At 35.8% G+C, this 14550-nt stretch overlaps 1 protein-coding gene across 1 annotated transcript; it reads left to right on the forward strand.

The window, feature by feature from the left end:
* The first annotated feature begins 694 nt into the window (after positions 1-694).
* Positions 695-14336, forward strand: LOC147077183 (uncharacterized). Its single transcript, XM_085940730.1, has 3 exons — positions 695-887; positions 2218-2355; positions 11757-14336. Exons 1-3 carry the CDS (start codon positions 735-737, stop codon positions 12846-12848), a joined length of 1383 nt encoding a protein of 460 aa, XP_085796856.1. The 5' UTR covers positions 695-734; the 3' UTR covers positions 12849-14336.
* The last annotated feature ends 214 nt before the right edge of the window (positions 14337-14550 follow it).

Raw genomic sequence — 14550 nt, forward strand, 5'->3', positions numbered from 1 at the left:
TATTCGATTTTTATTTGTTTTACTCTCCGAGTCGTGAGGGCCAGTGTTTTCCGTTTTTAAAAATCGCGACCCTCTACTCTCTTCTTTTTCTCGACAGTGCTGCCATCCTTCCCTCACATACTTCTTATTATTAAATTCCTTTGGCTTTCGTCTCTTTTATTCGGCAAATCATATTCTTCTCTGATATACTATTATTATAATTAGATATATACAATTCTTACGTGCTAAGTACATGTTAAACATTTTGACCATAAGTTAATCAAGCAATAATGAACGTGAAAACGCATTTTGAAAATACCCGATATACTAGATTATTTCCGCTGAATTCCGTATAATCGAACAGTACCATTTAGGTAATTTAGAAAGTTAAAAAGAATATTTTGTGCAAGCCGTGAGAATACTATCTCTAAAGAGATAAAAAAGCCATTGACTTTGATTTAAAATACATTTTATTGAATTCGTCAGAGAGCATTTTTGGTCGGAAGTGATCTATTATAAATGCCCTCGGAATTTCTCAAAAGCTCAGTTTTTTTCTGCGAGAAACAAAAAAAAACCCATTTGTAATTTTTTAACAAAGATGGAAACGCGCACTATAATAATAATTGCCGAAATATTATAATTTCTTGGACCACTTAATAAATTTCGGTGAGAAAAAGATGGCAGCACTGCGCGAAAGTATCTATGGTTTGGAAAACGTTGACACGAAGGTGTATGTCGTATGTACCCTCGCAAACATGGATGTAAAGCGAGAATATTGTGATGGAGACCAGTATAATGCAGAGGATAAACTTTGGATTGATGCACCGATGATTAAGCATCCAAATAATCATGACGCCAGCACTTATGTAAAGCAAGAGAATAGAGACGATCCCATTTGCAATTTCGAGGTAAGTTTTATTTACTATTAATAACAATTAGCTGTATACCTCGTTTACACGTACATTGATTTACTGCTGACAGTACGTATTGTCGCGGGCTTAAAAAGAAAATGCTCATGTAAACATGTATTATCGTGCAAGATTCCTTGCATGAATAAAGTTCGCTTCTGAATTTTCACGCGCAGTTGGGATTTGTTTGATATCTTCTCCTTCGCAGTAGAGCGACAGTGGCAAACCTGCTGGAAAAAAAACAAATACACCGCGGAGTCTCATTTTGAGGTTAACCGATTTTGAATACATGTCAAAAAGTACCTAGCATAAAATGACAACATCGCATCAATACTAATCTTGCAATCCATTTTTCACTAACTTTCCGATTAGCTAGACATTTGAAACTTTTATAATGTATCAGAACACGATTACAATGCATTATTTTAATACTTTTAGCCATCTTTAAGCAGAATTGAATTAATTTTCAGCTAATTCTGTTTTGTATGGAAAGTTATTTCGGAAAAAAATCGTTAAAAGTAATACACTTTTATTGTATGCGAAGAGGGTCCTAGCAACTAAATTATTAATATATACATGCGTTACTATGGAAATCAATAGGAAATGTCAAAATGACATTTCAGTATTCTATATTTATTCAGTATATCTATCAAGTACCAAAAAAAGTATTTATTAATACATAGAATTGTCAAGTTTATATGATTCAACAGAAAATATAAAACCGTGGTATATAAAATTTTCTTTTTATCTTGTAATTATTATGTATTTAATTTCATATATTGAACATATTATTCAACACATTAATTTTGAAAACACTTGAAAAAATATATAACAAACGGAAAATATCTTTTTTAATGCCTAATTTGATTTAAAATACAAAAGCCGATTGGCAATAGTAACCCAATTTGTAAAGCGCTTATTATTAACTGCGATATTATGGTTTAGTTTAGGGAGGGTTTCATGGAATTTTGAAAACTAATTTAATGAAAACAAAATATAAGCAGCACTCTAGCGGAGCGCTCGTTAATTTTCTGAAAATATTAACACAGTTATCTAATTTTGTGTTTGATTTTTTGTTAAATTTTTGTTAAATTCTAGCTCAAACGTTAAAATTATTTTGTCCGCAAGACGCCGCGACAATGCTGCCGATGTTACGACCCGGAACGGCGCTCCGGTCCATTTCGAGCCCTGAATATAAATATGCCTGATAATGTTTAGTGTGCACTATTTATGTCGGATTTGAACAGCTTACTTCCACCTAGATAATACAACTTTAATTTGTTATATGTAAATATTGACAACATGTTATATGAAACGTTGTTTATTTCAGTTCGCTGCGACGGGTGTCACTGGTATCAAAGCTGAGACTGACATAAAGCGCGAATTCACTGAAGATAAAATGCCACCATTTTCTGATGAAGATCCTCAACCCGGATGTTCGCATTCAGATTACACACCAGGACATGGGGTACATTCAATTTTATATATTGTATCATTTGCTTCTCTATTCGCCGATTTTTATCGAAGGTTGACGTTTAAAATTTCAATAAATCTCCGTACTATTCCTAGCCAATCGTATCGGCTATGATTATATCAGTGGCGAAGTGTGGAGGTAGGCAGTTGAGATCCGTTATGAAGAGTGTACCTTTTCTTTTTTTTTTAAATATTAATAACCACGCCCTTGCTTTTTCGTATAAGGTGGTTGGGTGGGTTAGTTGCATTGCTGTGGGGCTAATTAGGTTCCTCCATTTATATCTTTAATTTTCTTTTTGGCCAGGATTAAATATTTTGTGTAGTGTTTTATTGTTTAGTACTTCGTGAGGCTTTTGGAAGTCAATTTCATGATTATGCTGTCTACACCGAGTCCTGAGAGTCCATCGCTCCCTTTTTAGTATATGGCAGTCGTTGATGACATGCCACACAGTTTGAGATGTGTTGTCGTCACATGGACAGCAGTCATAATCTCTCAATTTGAATCTTTTTAGATAACCTGGCACCGCTCCGTGGCCTGTTAGAATCTGTGTGATATTTTTAAGTTCCTGCCAAGAGTGATGGCAGAGTTTATGTTTGGAATAAATTTCTGCGTTATTGATCCTGTCGCGGATGTTGTGTATCTGTGGTTCCATAGCTATATTGTGTCTTCGTTTAGTTTTTGTTTTGCGTAACTTAGAGGGAAGTGTGTGTAGGTTAAAGGTCTATTATCTGGTGTGGCTTTTTTGCGTATTTATCAGCTTCCTCGTTTCCGGCTATCCCTGTGTGACTTCTTATCCAGAAGAATCTAGGGTTTGTTCCTATCATTCGAAGCTATATTGATAGTGTTAAAATGTCTCTTACAAGTGGGTGTGTAGATGATGGATTTTGGAGAGGTACCAGACTGGATTGGCTATCTGAGAATATGTTAACATAGTCGTATCTGTGGAACTTTATCTTTTTCAGTGCCCACTCGAGAGATTCTTTGATAGCAAATATTTCTGCTTAGTAAACAGTGCAGTAGCTTTCGAGTTTAAATTTTCGGGGGGTTATTAATGTTCCATTTTCGTAGGCTACAAAAGCTGCCCCTACTTTGTCATCGATTAGACTGCCATCTGTGTAGTAGATCTCCAATCCTGTGATATGGTATTTTGTTTTAGTGTCGTCGTCAACTGTTCCTATGTGTTTGTTTTCGTATGTTCTATCTGTAGGTAAGTGTCGGGGAAGTATGTGGCTTGTTTTAACTTGGTATATTGTAACATAGATAAATAATACATGTATGTGTGTACCTATAATGTTAAAACATCCGACTAGCTCAGAAACAAATGCAGCGGTAAAGCCTATGACCCCAACTCCCTGAAAGAAGCAAACCTACTTATTTACTTGGTCGTGGAGACCGTTGCATATGTTCATAATGTTTTCAAGCTTCCAGTGCTCCCTTTAAGAATGTTAGGTAATTATAATGAAGAATGATAGGGCGCCATCGATGCCCAGATTCCTCCAACTGCGCGTACCATACACGGGGGACAAATCAAGGCAAAGAATTAAAATAATAAGATTGGTTTAATAGGTTCCGAGACCGTACACTTAAGATTTTTTAAAAAACAAGAAGTAGCAATATTATCACGTGGCACAACTGCCAAAGTATATTAATAAAGGGTTCCAATTGAGATTTGAACAAATGCCATACCTAATACAACGAGAACTAGAGTTTCTGTGGGGAGTTATTAAAGATTAAAAACAAGAATCTAATCCTAAACAAGGTGATACGATAAATACCGGTTGAGAATCGACTTCCATCTTGTGCGGCCGGTGCCCGAGACCGGCACGCATGCCTCGTTCAAAACTGGACTTCACTCGTTTCCCTCCGGATGTTGACTGTCCCGATTCACGGACGCATTCTAACGTCACGGCGCTGAAAAGCCAACTTAAAAATGCATGCCTTGCAGTCTGGCATGTTAACGACGATAAATTTCTGAGGCAAAATGTTGCCATAATGTTCATAACGTATTTTATTCTAGGGTACGGCTTACGTAGGTTGGCTCCACATCTACATGATATATAATTTTCAAAACTTCAGGAGATGCCCCCCAAGTGGCTCTTGCTGTTTTTAAAAGAATTTTCCCATTTGAGCTGCTTTCTTACATATGTAGTCAATGTGTTTCGCCCAATTGATGTGCCTGTCTAGTATTATGCCAAGAATTTTAAAGGAATCAACCAACTCTTTTGGTTTTCCTTTCCACTGGATTTCTGGTGTCTGTATTTTTCTTTTGTTGATAAACATTACATTTGTCTTAATATCTGAAAATGTTAGTTTTGCGTTTTCACCCCAACAGTTTATTTTTTGAAGCACGCTATTGATTTTTAATTCCAGTTTGTCGGTATCCTTTGCTGCTATCAATATTAATACATCGTCAGCAAAGGCTTGTATGTGTGTATTGGGGATAAGAGTATTGTGAATAGACTGTCTAAAGCGATATTCCATAGTGTTGGGCCACAAGTTGAGCCTTAGATGCAACCTTGGGTTTGGTCTTGTTTTATTTCTTCCCCTGCATACTTTAGTTTTACTTCCCTATCTTGTAGATAACTGCTGAATAGTTTGTGCAAGTAAGGTGGTGACTTGATTGCAAGGGCGTTTTTTATGTGTGGTCACCATGCATTATCAAATGCACCTTGCATATCTTAGGAAATTGCTATCAGTGTTTCTTTCAATTCAAAATGCGTTGAGATTATAATATGTACGGCTTTGTTAAGTGCGTTCTGTTGATGTCTGAGGGGTAAAGCCAAACTGTATAGTGCACAATTTGTTGTTTTTTGTAAGATGCTAGTTTTTCTGGCACTTTTCCGAATACGGGGAGGAGGCCGATAGGCTTGTATGATGTTGTGTCCATTGCATCCTTTCCAGGCTTAGGAACGGCCTTAATGATAGCTATTTTCCAAGATTTCGGGAAGTGATCGTGTGTCAGACAATTATTGTATAGTAGTAGAATTTCTTCTGGGAAGTTTTTTGAGAAATTTTGGCAGATATCTAATGTTAGGTTGTCGTGTCCAGGTGCCATTTTTGGAGTCATGTTCTGTAAAACGGATAGAATCTCAGTAAAAGTGAATTGGATATGATCCTCTCCGCCCGGAATATGGTTGTCCGATGTGTATCAGATGTGGTGTTGTATTGGTGTATCTGTTGTTGGATCATCGTACGGAAAGAATTTTCCCATTAGGGCTTTTGCAGAGTCTTTTGCGGTTGAGTGCTTTACTCCTTATGTGGTAAGTGTCGATTGTATGTTGCTGGAATTCGTTTTTTTGTATAGCGAAGACCATGCTGTCATTGGCGTCTGAGATTCATAAAATAATTTGGCGCTTTTAATTTTTGCTTCCTCAATGGCCGTTGTATATGCTTCTGTTTGGTCAATGTAGTCAGTGAGCTTTTGTGGGCCCATGATGTCACTTGAGTTTGTAATTTCCGTTTTAATCTGAGAGTTATTCTTTTCATTTTTGTTAATTCAGCGTTCCACCAGATTGGAGTTTTCCTGATATCATGTTGCGTTTTTTGTGGGAGTATTTTATGGCATGCGATAGAGATTGCCGAGGTAACCTTTTCCACTGCAGTGTCGAGTTCAGGAGTTGTATGTATGTTTTCAAGGTACTGTTTATCTAATGTAAGCTCGTTCATGTTTTCCCTTATCAATTCATTTATTTTTCTCCAGTCATTTGTTTTAAAAATGCGTGTTGAGTCGGTCGTGGGTGAGAGTACATTAATTGTATTGTTCCCATTAAAAGTGATTGGGTTGTGGTCTGAGATTGGATTGTGTTGGTCTTCTAATGTCCAGTTAGCAATTTTGTGTGTTGTGTTTGGTGAAGAGATGGTGATATCGATATGAGATTTTAAATGTTTCCCGTTCCGCCAGGTGCTGTAAGTTGGAACTGATCCTTCATTACATATGTGCCACCGAATACTGGCTAGGCAACTGATAACCTCTTCGCTTCTTTTGTCCTTTTTCGGGCTCCCCCACCAGCTCCTTTTTGCATTGAAATCTCCTATTATATATTCGCCTTTATCTTTTCCTGATTTTTCAATTTTTTTGAGTGTTGCCAATATTGAGGATGGTGGTGGTTTATAAATTGATCCAATCATTAATTGCAAAGTTCCAGATATCAAGGTTGCAAATGCATTGCACTGGTCAGATATGTCGCTTCTCCAAAGAAGGCGGAGGTTAGGATTGGAGATGATTATTACGGCTTTGCAGGGATTTTCCGCTGTTCCGTCGGCCTGATATGTTGTTAAATTACGGGGAGATGTTACTCTGCCCGTATTTCCGACGTAAGGCTCTTGAAGAAGTAATATACCATAGTATTTAGCCTGAGCTATGACGTGGTCCATTGCTGAGCGGCATCGCTGAAGATTTTGTTGAAGAAAAATTATTTTGTATGCTTTATTATTCCAAGACGTTTGATTTTTCTTTTGGTCTGATGTCCATTGGTGGATTATTGCTCTCTGGCTATGACCGATATTGGCGTTAACTAATTTTATTTTACCAGCCATAAACAATTGAGTTGAGAGAAATATGCTTTTTGTGCAGGGCATATTTTTTCCCCTGTCTTGTGACTAGCGGGCTTCCCATGGCGTGTACAAGTTGCACATGTTGGTGTTTTATTAGACCGTGGACACTCGGTAGATATGTGACCCTGTAATGCACAGTGGGAACAAACTTGAGGCTCTTTACAAAATTTGCTCGGATACCCATACATGCAACACTGTGTGCACAATGTTATACCGGTAAAATCACGCACTCTGTGTGAAGACCATTCAAAATAGCACCGACCTTGTTCGATTATAAGGTGCCTTACTGCTAGTTGGACATAAAATACTCGGTGACATGTTGGGCCTTCTCGAAGTCCAGCAAGATGACTGCGGATGGTTGTTTTTGTGAACACTTCGGCAGGTAATTGTATTTCGCGGACTGATTGATAAAAACCTTGTAGGAAGTCTACGTCCTCAACTTCCCATCGTAAAACATGATACGTGGCAGTCTTTTGGGTGGGATTTTTGTTTCCAGTTTGTTTGATTTGAAACCTGGTGCGGCTGTTAGGCGTTCTGAGTCGGACTCTGTGGCAGTGTTTATTACGACGCCACGATTATTTACCAATCGTACGCTGGTAATTTCTCTTTGGGGTTTATCGCTTCTTGTATGATGGCCTTTGTTGATGCGAATTTTTTTATTTGGTCATTAGTCGGGAAAACCAGTACTGCAGGCTTGGTCGGACGTGCTGCAGCGCCTAGACGGGATATAGGTGGTGGAATTGTTGTTTGATTTACAGCATCAGCATAAGATGAAGTGGAATCTTTAAAGGCTTTCATTTTCATGAGTTCCATTGCTTGATGAACAGTTCCTTCATTCGTGGATAATTGTTGTGCTAAAATTCTAGCAGATGCTGAATTGTCTGCTGATTTGGCAACTGTTGCGGCAAACAAATGCATCAGTGTATCCATCTTGTCTAGGATTATTGTTTTTTGTTCTTTTAGGTTTCTAGCTGACTGGGCAGCCAGTGCATCCTTGATGGAAATGAACAACCCATTTGCTTGGTTCAGCAGTTCAGTGGAATTTATTTTTGAGCATATCTTGGTACTGTTTGCTTCTGAATAAGTTTATTCTTAATGAGTTTTTATTGTATTTTCAAACCATGATCCTGGACACTCCTTAAACGTTGTAGATATAGTTATAGTTTGTCAATTTATGGCTACGGCCGTACGTTGTAGCTTAATCACTGGGGAATGACAAAAGAAATGGCGTATTTCAAAAAAACACTACCTTATTCTTAGGTCAATAATTATTATAAAGCAATCATTATTTATAAGATCTTTATCACACTTGGATGGTCAAAGACATAGCTTATAATAAGTATCTTTAGAATCATCTTCAAATGTGTTAATCTTGCCGATTTTTTAATAATAAAATGCGTAATTCTTGTCAAATTTGGGATCACAGAGATTATCAATATAATTTTTTATCGTGAATATTTTACAAAAATTATCTCGTAATAAATTATACTAATGGTTTTATAAATGCGTTTAAAAATTAATAAATGTAAAACATCTTAACACCACTGCACAGTTATGTACCGAAATATGACTATATTCTAAAACATTAGAGCGAGAGGTTTAAAAGAATACTATTTTATGTAACAAAAATACTTTATGCAGTCATCAAATGTTTAAAATAACTATTAGAGGATAATAAGACTTCAAAATTATATAAATAGATTATCTACAACGCTTAAGGAGTGTCCAGGATCATGGTTTGAAAATACAATAAAAACTCAATTTTGACCTACGACGAGCACGTGGGCCGTTAAGAAGCGTACTGGGGGTGAATGGTGAGTCTTCCCTCAATGAAGAAGAATTATCCCGGGCGTCACTATTTATGAGTCGGCGTCGTGGAGAACGCCGCTTCATCAATTCGGTGTCACTTTTTTTTTTAATGCGTAATAGAGTGTGAGAGTAAAGTTGATAACCCATGTTGTTCGACTGCTACTGCTCATTAAGTATTAAATTATTGACTCTTAATGAGACCATTTTATTGCACTAGCACTTAATTGCAGATTAACACTGATTACTTAATTACACTAGCACGTTAGTAGTTTTGCTTAATATTTGCACTGTGATATATTATATTTTAGCTTTAAAGTTATTCAATTGTCATTAGTTTTTAACAGTTATATTGGCACTTATAATTGGTAATGATAATGGTTCACTAACGAGGCGTGGTATAACACAATGTCCGACCTACTTGCTCAGCGTTTCGAACTCGAATCTTAATAATAATAACATAATAATAAAAAAATAATATTAAAAATAATAATTAATTATATACTTAATAATAATAAAATAAATAATAAAATAAAATAGTGGACATTAAACTTTATCAGTCATACGTATTATTTGTTTTAATTAAACTAAAACTACGATTTGCAGATGGTGTTGGCTAGTTTTTAAAAATCAATCAAACCCTGCCTAAACCAAACCATAATTGTTTTGGTGGGCGATACGACAAAATTGTAAACACTTTTTTAATCATACTTATTTGTATTTGTTGGATTATGAATACATATTATTACACATAATATTGCCGGATCATTTATTTAAATTCATAGTCCTGCACAGATATAAAAATATTATTTTCCCTTTAAAATATAAGTTATGTATGATTTAATTGGATGATTATAAATATTTTATAGATAAGCGAATTTGTTTTAGTATATACTATTAACTATCGTGGCTTGGTTTCGCAGGGTTTAATTGAATCTTAAAAACCAAGCAACACCTCTATAAATTGTAGTCTTATTTCAATGAAAACACATACATAGGTATATCTGTCAAAGTTAAGTGTGCTTATTTATGGCGGATCGTAACAGCCTACCTCACCCATCGCCAATGGAATATAATGTTATACATATATTATGTTATATGATATTATTAGTAATTTACACTATCATCTGCATGCATTGTATATACACAAAGAACTGGTGTGGCTATCTAAATAGATTGAACATGAAGTGAGGTCCCTTGACACAGTGTTGCCTTTGATATACAAACTAAAAACAACCCCATCTTTTTCTAGATATTGCCGCCGATAAGTGTTTATTTTACAACGTTTTTCTTAGCTCGTATTCTTATTTGTCCGGAAGTTGTTTGTCCGGTACGAATCTTGCAATTGATATCAAAACACGATTACAATGCATTTCTTTAATAATTTTAGCCATATTTAAGTTGAGTTGATTTCATGTTCAGCTAATTCTGTTTTGTCTGATGTATTTTTTATCAATTTTTATACTGTTGTTCGAGGTTACTTCATAAACTTTGAGTATAAATTCTCTTAATTTGAATATTGTTTGTGACATTGGTTTCGCCTTTCGGCATCTTCTGGCACTATGCACACTCTCCCATAATAAATATGACGTGGGGCAACTGTAACGTAGGGAAAATAGGTAGGTAAGGTAGGTAGGATGTCACGATGGATAGGATGGGAATTAAGATGGGAAGGGAAACGGCAGGTGCGCCTGGGTATGGTGAGCGTGGATATGGGATAGGAGTGCGGTAGAGAAATGAGACGCGGGGAAGCAGGGCCGTGGGTAGGTTGACATTACCCCCAAAACCTCAGCTACCCGTCCGGCTGCGTTACTCATTCGGTTATTGCTGTAATATAAAATACATAGAAATGCAATAATAAAATATCTCGGTTTGAGCGCCACTCTATGAAACGCATAGAGACAATAATAAAGGTAATTAAATAAAATGCGGGTATTAAATTTTAACAGAGGTATAATTAATGTATAAGAATTAATAGCAGGCGAGAGTTTAAATATAAAGGTGTATAAATAATTAATTGTTACGAGCGCCTGCCATAATATGATAATTTAGATAATTTAAATCACAGATAAAATGCTAGTTTCGACCGTAACGAAATGGATTAAAATAAATACCACGATAAAATGATCTCAGATCTTTTCGTCCTCGATTCCTTCCGCGGCTAAATCGAGGGGTGACTATCGTGCGGCATCAAAGGTTTCAGTACCATGGGCTTTCTTCGGTTTCCATAGTCTGAGAGGGACGTCCTTCGGCAGGCAACCAGAAAACTAGTCCATGATAATCGTTTCGAGACGTCAGAAACTGAGAGCCATGTGCTTCGGCCGGAGGCCCGGAACTTGAAAGCGATGTTCCCGTACCGACGTCAGAGACTGAGAGAGGTCTTCTTCGTACGAACGTCAAAAACTGAGAGACCGAATCTCGCATGCCTTCGAGTTGAAAAGCCGTGCCGCTTTTTGGTGCCGGAAATCGTTCTACCGAACGTTGTTCAAACTAGTTGACGCGAGCATGCGTCCTGAGGTAGCCTTCTTGCGTCGTGTTGCCATCATAACACAAGTGTGGCCATTATTGACTAAAATACTAGTTACTACACGAAGCTTACAATATTTTTAATCAAACAGGGTGGAAAACTACCTCATATAGTATGTACGTTATTCTGGTGATCTTAAATTATTTTATCAAGAAATATTAGAAATAAACACAGTAAAATGAAACTATCTCATTCAGATCAATCTAAAATTTAACATTCTAAACTATAATATATTTATACATATTACCAAGAGCAGTACCACAATTGTTGCATTGTCTGTTTTGCTTTTCGATGTTACATGTAGGTGAATATTTTTAAAAACTATTTACGGATCATTCCGTAACATTGTTTGTATTTAATATCTATGTTGCTAATTTTACCATTTTTTAACGTCATTTTCATTCCTACCACGCTATAATGTTTGAAGATGCTGAAAGGCATACTCAAATAGAACATTGTGAAAGCTAATTTATAATAATAATGGGATCAATTATTTTGGTCTTTCTAGGTTTCTACTAAAGGCGTTTTCACAAATCATCAGGATGTAGACAGGTTTCAACAATCCTCGCCTGATGGAATCCAAGGTAGAATAATAAGGTATTCAGAAGTGACGATAGATGAACAAAACATCAAGAGAGAAATCGCAGCACGAGAAACTCAGAAGGAACTTCGACTTATTCTGAGAAAAGTAGTACATTTTCCACGTAATTTGATTTGCAGCTTTTGTAACGCAGTTTTTGGATGTGAAAGTGCTCTAAAAAGTCACAAAGTAATTCACACGGACATGATTGCTCATCAAAATCTAGAAAATATATTCTCGCAACTTAATCATCTCAAAGTACATAAAATGGCACATACAGGTGAAAAAATTCATAAATGCAAGGTATGCCCATATAGATGCTCGCATCTAAGTAGTCTTAAAAAACATGAAATGACACACACAGGTGAAAAACCTCATAAATGCAAAGTATGCACATATAGGTGCTCAGAACTTAGAAATCTTAAAAGACATGAAATGACACACACAGGTGAAAAACCTCACAAATGCAAAGTATGCACATATAGTTGCTCAGATTTTAGAAATCTTAAAAGACATGAAATGACACACACAGGTGAAAAACCTCATGAATGCAAGGTATGCCCATATAGATGCTCCCGACTTGGAAGTCTTAAAAAACATGACATGACACACACAGGTGAAAAACCTTATAAATGCAAGGTATGCCCATATAGATGCTCGCGACTTAGTGGTCTTAAAAGACATGAAATGACACACACAGTTGAAAAACCTCTCAAATGCAAAGTATGCACATATAGGTGCTCAGAACTTAGAAATCTTAAAAGACATGAAATGACACACACAGGTGAAAAACCTCACAAATGCAAAGTATGCACATATAGATGCTCGACACTTAGTAATCTTAAAAGACATGAAATGACACACACAGGTGAAAAACCTCACAAATGCAAAGTATGCACATATAGGTGCTCAGAACTTAGAAATCTTAAAAGACATGAAATGACACACACAGGTGAAAAACCTCACAAATGCAAAGTATGCACATATAGGTGCTCAGAACTTAGAAATCTTAAGACATGAAATGACACACACATGTGAAAAACCTCACAAATGCAAAGTATGCTCATATAGGTGCTCAGAACTTAGAAATCTTAAAAGACATGAAATGACACACACAGGTGAAAAACCTCACAAATGCAAAGTATGCACATATAGTTGCTCAGATTTTAGAAATCTTAAAAGACATGAAATGACACACACAGGTGAAAAACCTCACAAATGCAAAGAATGCACATATAGGTGCTCAGAACTTAGAAATCTTAAAAGACATGAAATGACACACACAGGTGAAAAACCTCACAAATGCAAAGTATGCACATATAGGTGCTCAGAACTTAGAAATCTTAAAAGACATGAAATGACACACACATGTGAAAAACCTCATAAATGCAAGGTTATATAGCTGTGGCCGGGGTGTAAAACTACATAAGTCAAAAAACAACATTTTTCAGGAGAGTGTTTTTTGTGAATATCTTTTTTTTTTCAAGAAAGCTTTGCTATTCAATTAATTTTTTTTTCAGTTTATAATTATTTTATATGTATTACATTCATAAGACAGTATGAAATATTCAAAATAAAGTAAATAGCTGACTTATGTGTATATACACATGAGTTTTTTTCTTGTTTGGCTGACGTATGTGATTATGGCGAATTAGTAGAACATTAAAAAAATCATAATAATAATGAAAAAAATTTGATTTTTATCAAGGAATACCAGATTTATTGAATATAATTAATTATTACAAAGAGGAACCTAATCTATTATAAAAAATGAGAGAAAAAAAAGAACCAGGAGACATAAAAAACAAATTTTTACTTCAAAAATCCACCAAGATACAAATGAAACACCAAAAAATACATACATCATTGAAAATTAAATATAATTAATATTTCTTATAGTTTTCATGTTTCCACTAAATCTGGATGAATATCAGGTATGTTCCTGGAGGGCAGTTGGTGATAAAAGTCATGAGATATAGTTGGAATTAGCGGAAATAGAGATATAAGGGCATTCTTTTTCTCTTGGCTTATAGGTAAAGGAGCGTTGGTTATCTGAGGAAAAGTTAGATTAATTGTTTCCATCCTTTCTGGAATACCTCGCCGTCTTAAACACAGTGTTTTGAAAGATTCTTCTTCTTCTAGGTTTGGTTTGAAATAAACAATTCCGATTTTTTTATATAGGTATCTCAGCCAACGAGCATCGTGCCTCTTAAATGGGTTGCCAGATTCGTCTTTCTTTCTCAGTACAAGTGGGCCTTTCAACAAACTGGAAAATTCTAGAAATTCAGATTGTATCATTTCAACGACTTCAAATCTATTTCCGCACGATCTGACTAGCTGAAACCAATCGTACGGGTGGTTAAATTGGCTAATAATTTTCTTTTTCTTTTGTTCAATCATGGCCCGAATCAATTTCTGAAGTCTGTGAAATTCCTCCCTCTAGAGAATTGATACATAATTCTCAGTTTCCGCTTTGTACATATCGAACATTTTTTTATGGTTAAATGTGATGGCAAGAGTATAGTGGCTTTCATAAGATGGAAATTTATTTTTTTTAGATAAAAGAAGTTGAATACGTTTTCTAATTAACTTCCCAGCCTATGATTGGTATTCTTGGCCACTGTTCCTTTTGCGTTTTCTTTCTTCACGTATACTTCTCGTGTCTTTTGTTGATGATTGCGGAGACTTTTGTGAAACTATTACTTCAATTTCATTATGTTCC

This window comes from Rhyacophila brunnea, unplaced genomic scaffold (assembly GCF_057557595.1).
Source record: "Rhyacophila brunnea isolate RB1 unplaced genomic scaffold, BYU_Rbru_1.0 scaffold_13, whole genome shotgun sequence".
Classification (NCBI taxonomy): Eukaryota; Metazoa; Arthropoda; class Insecta; order Trichoptera; family Rhyacophilidae; genus Rhyacophila; species Rhyacophila brunnea.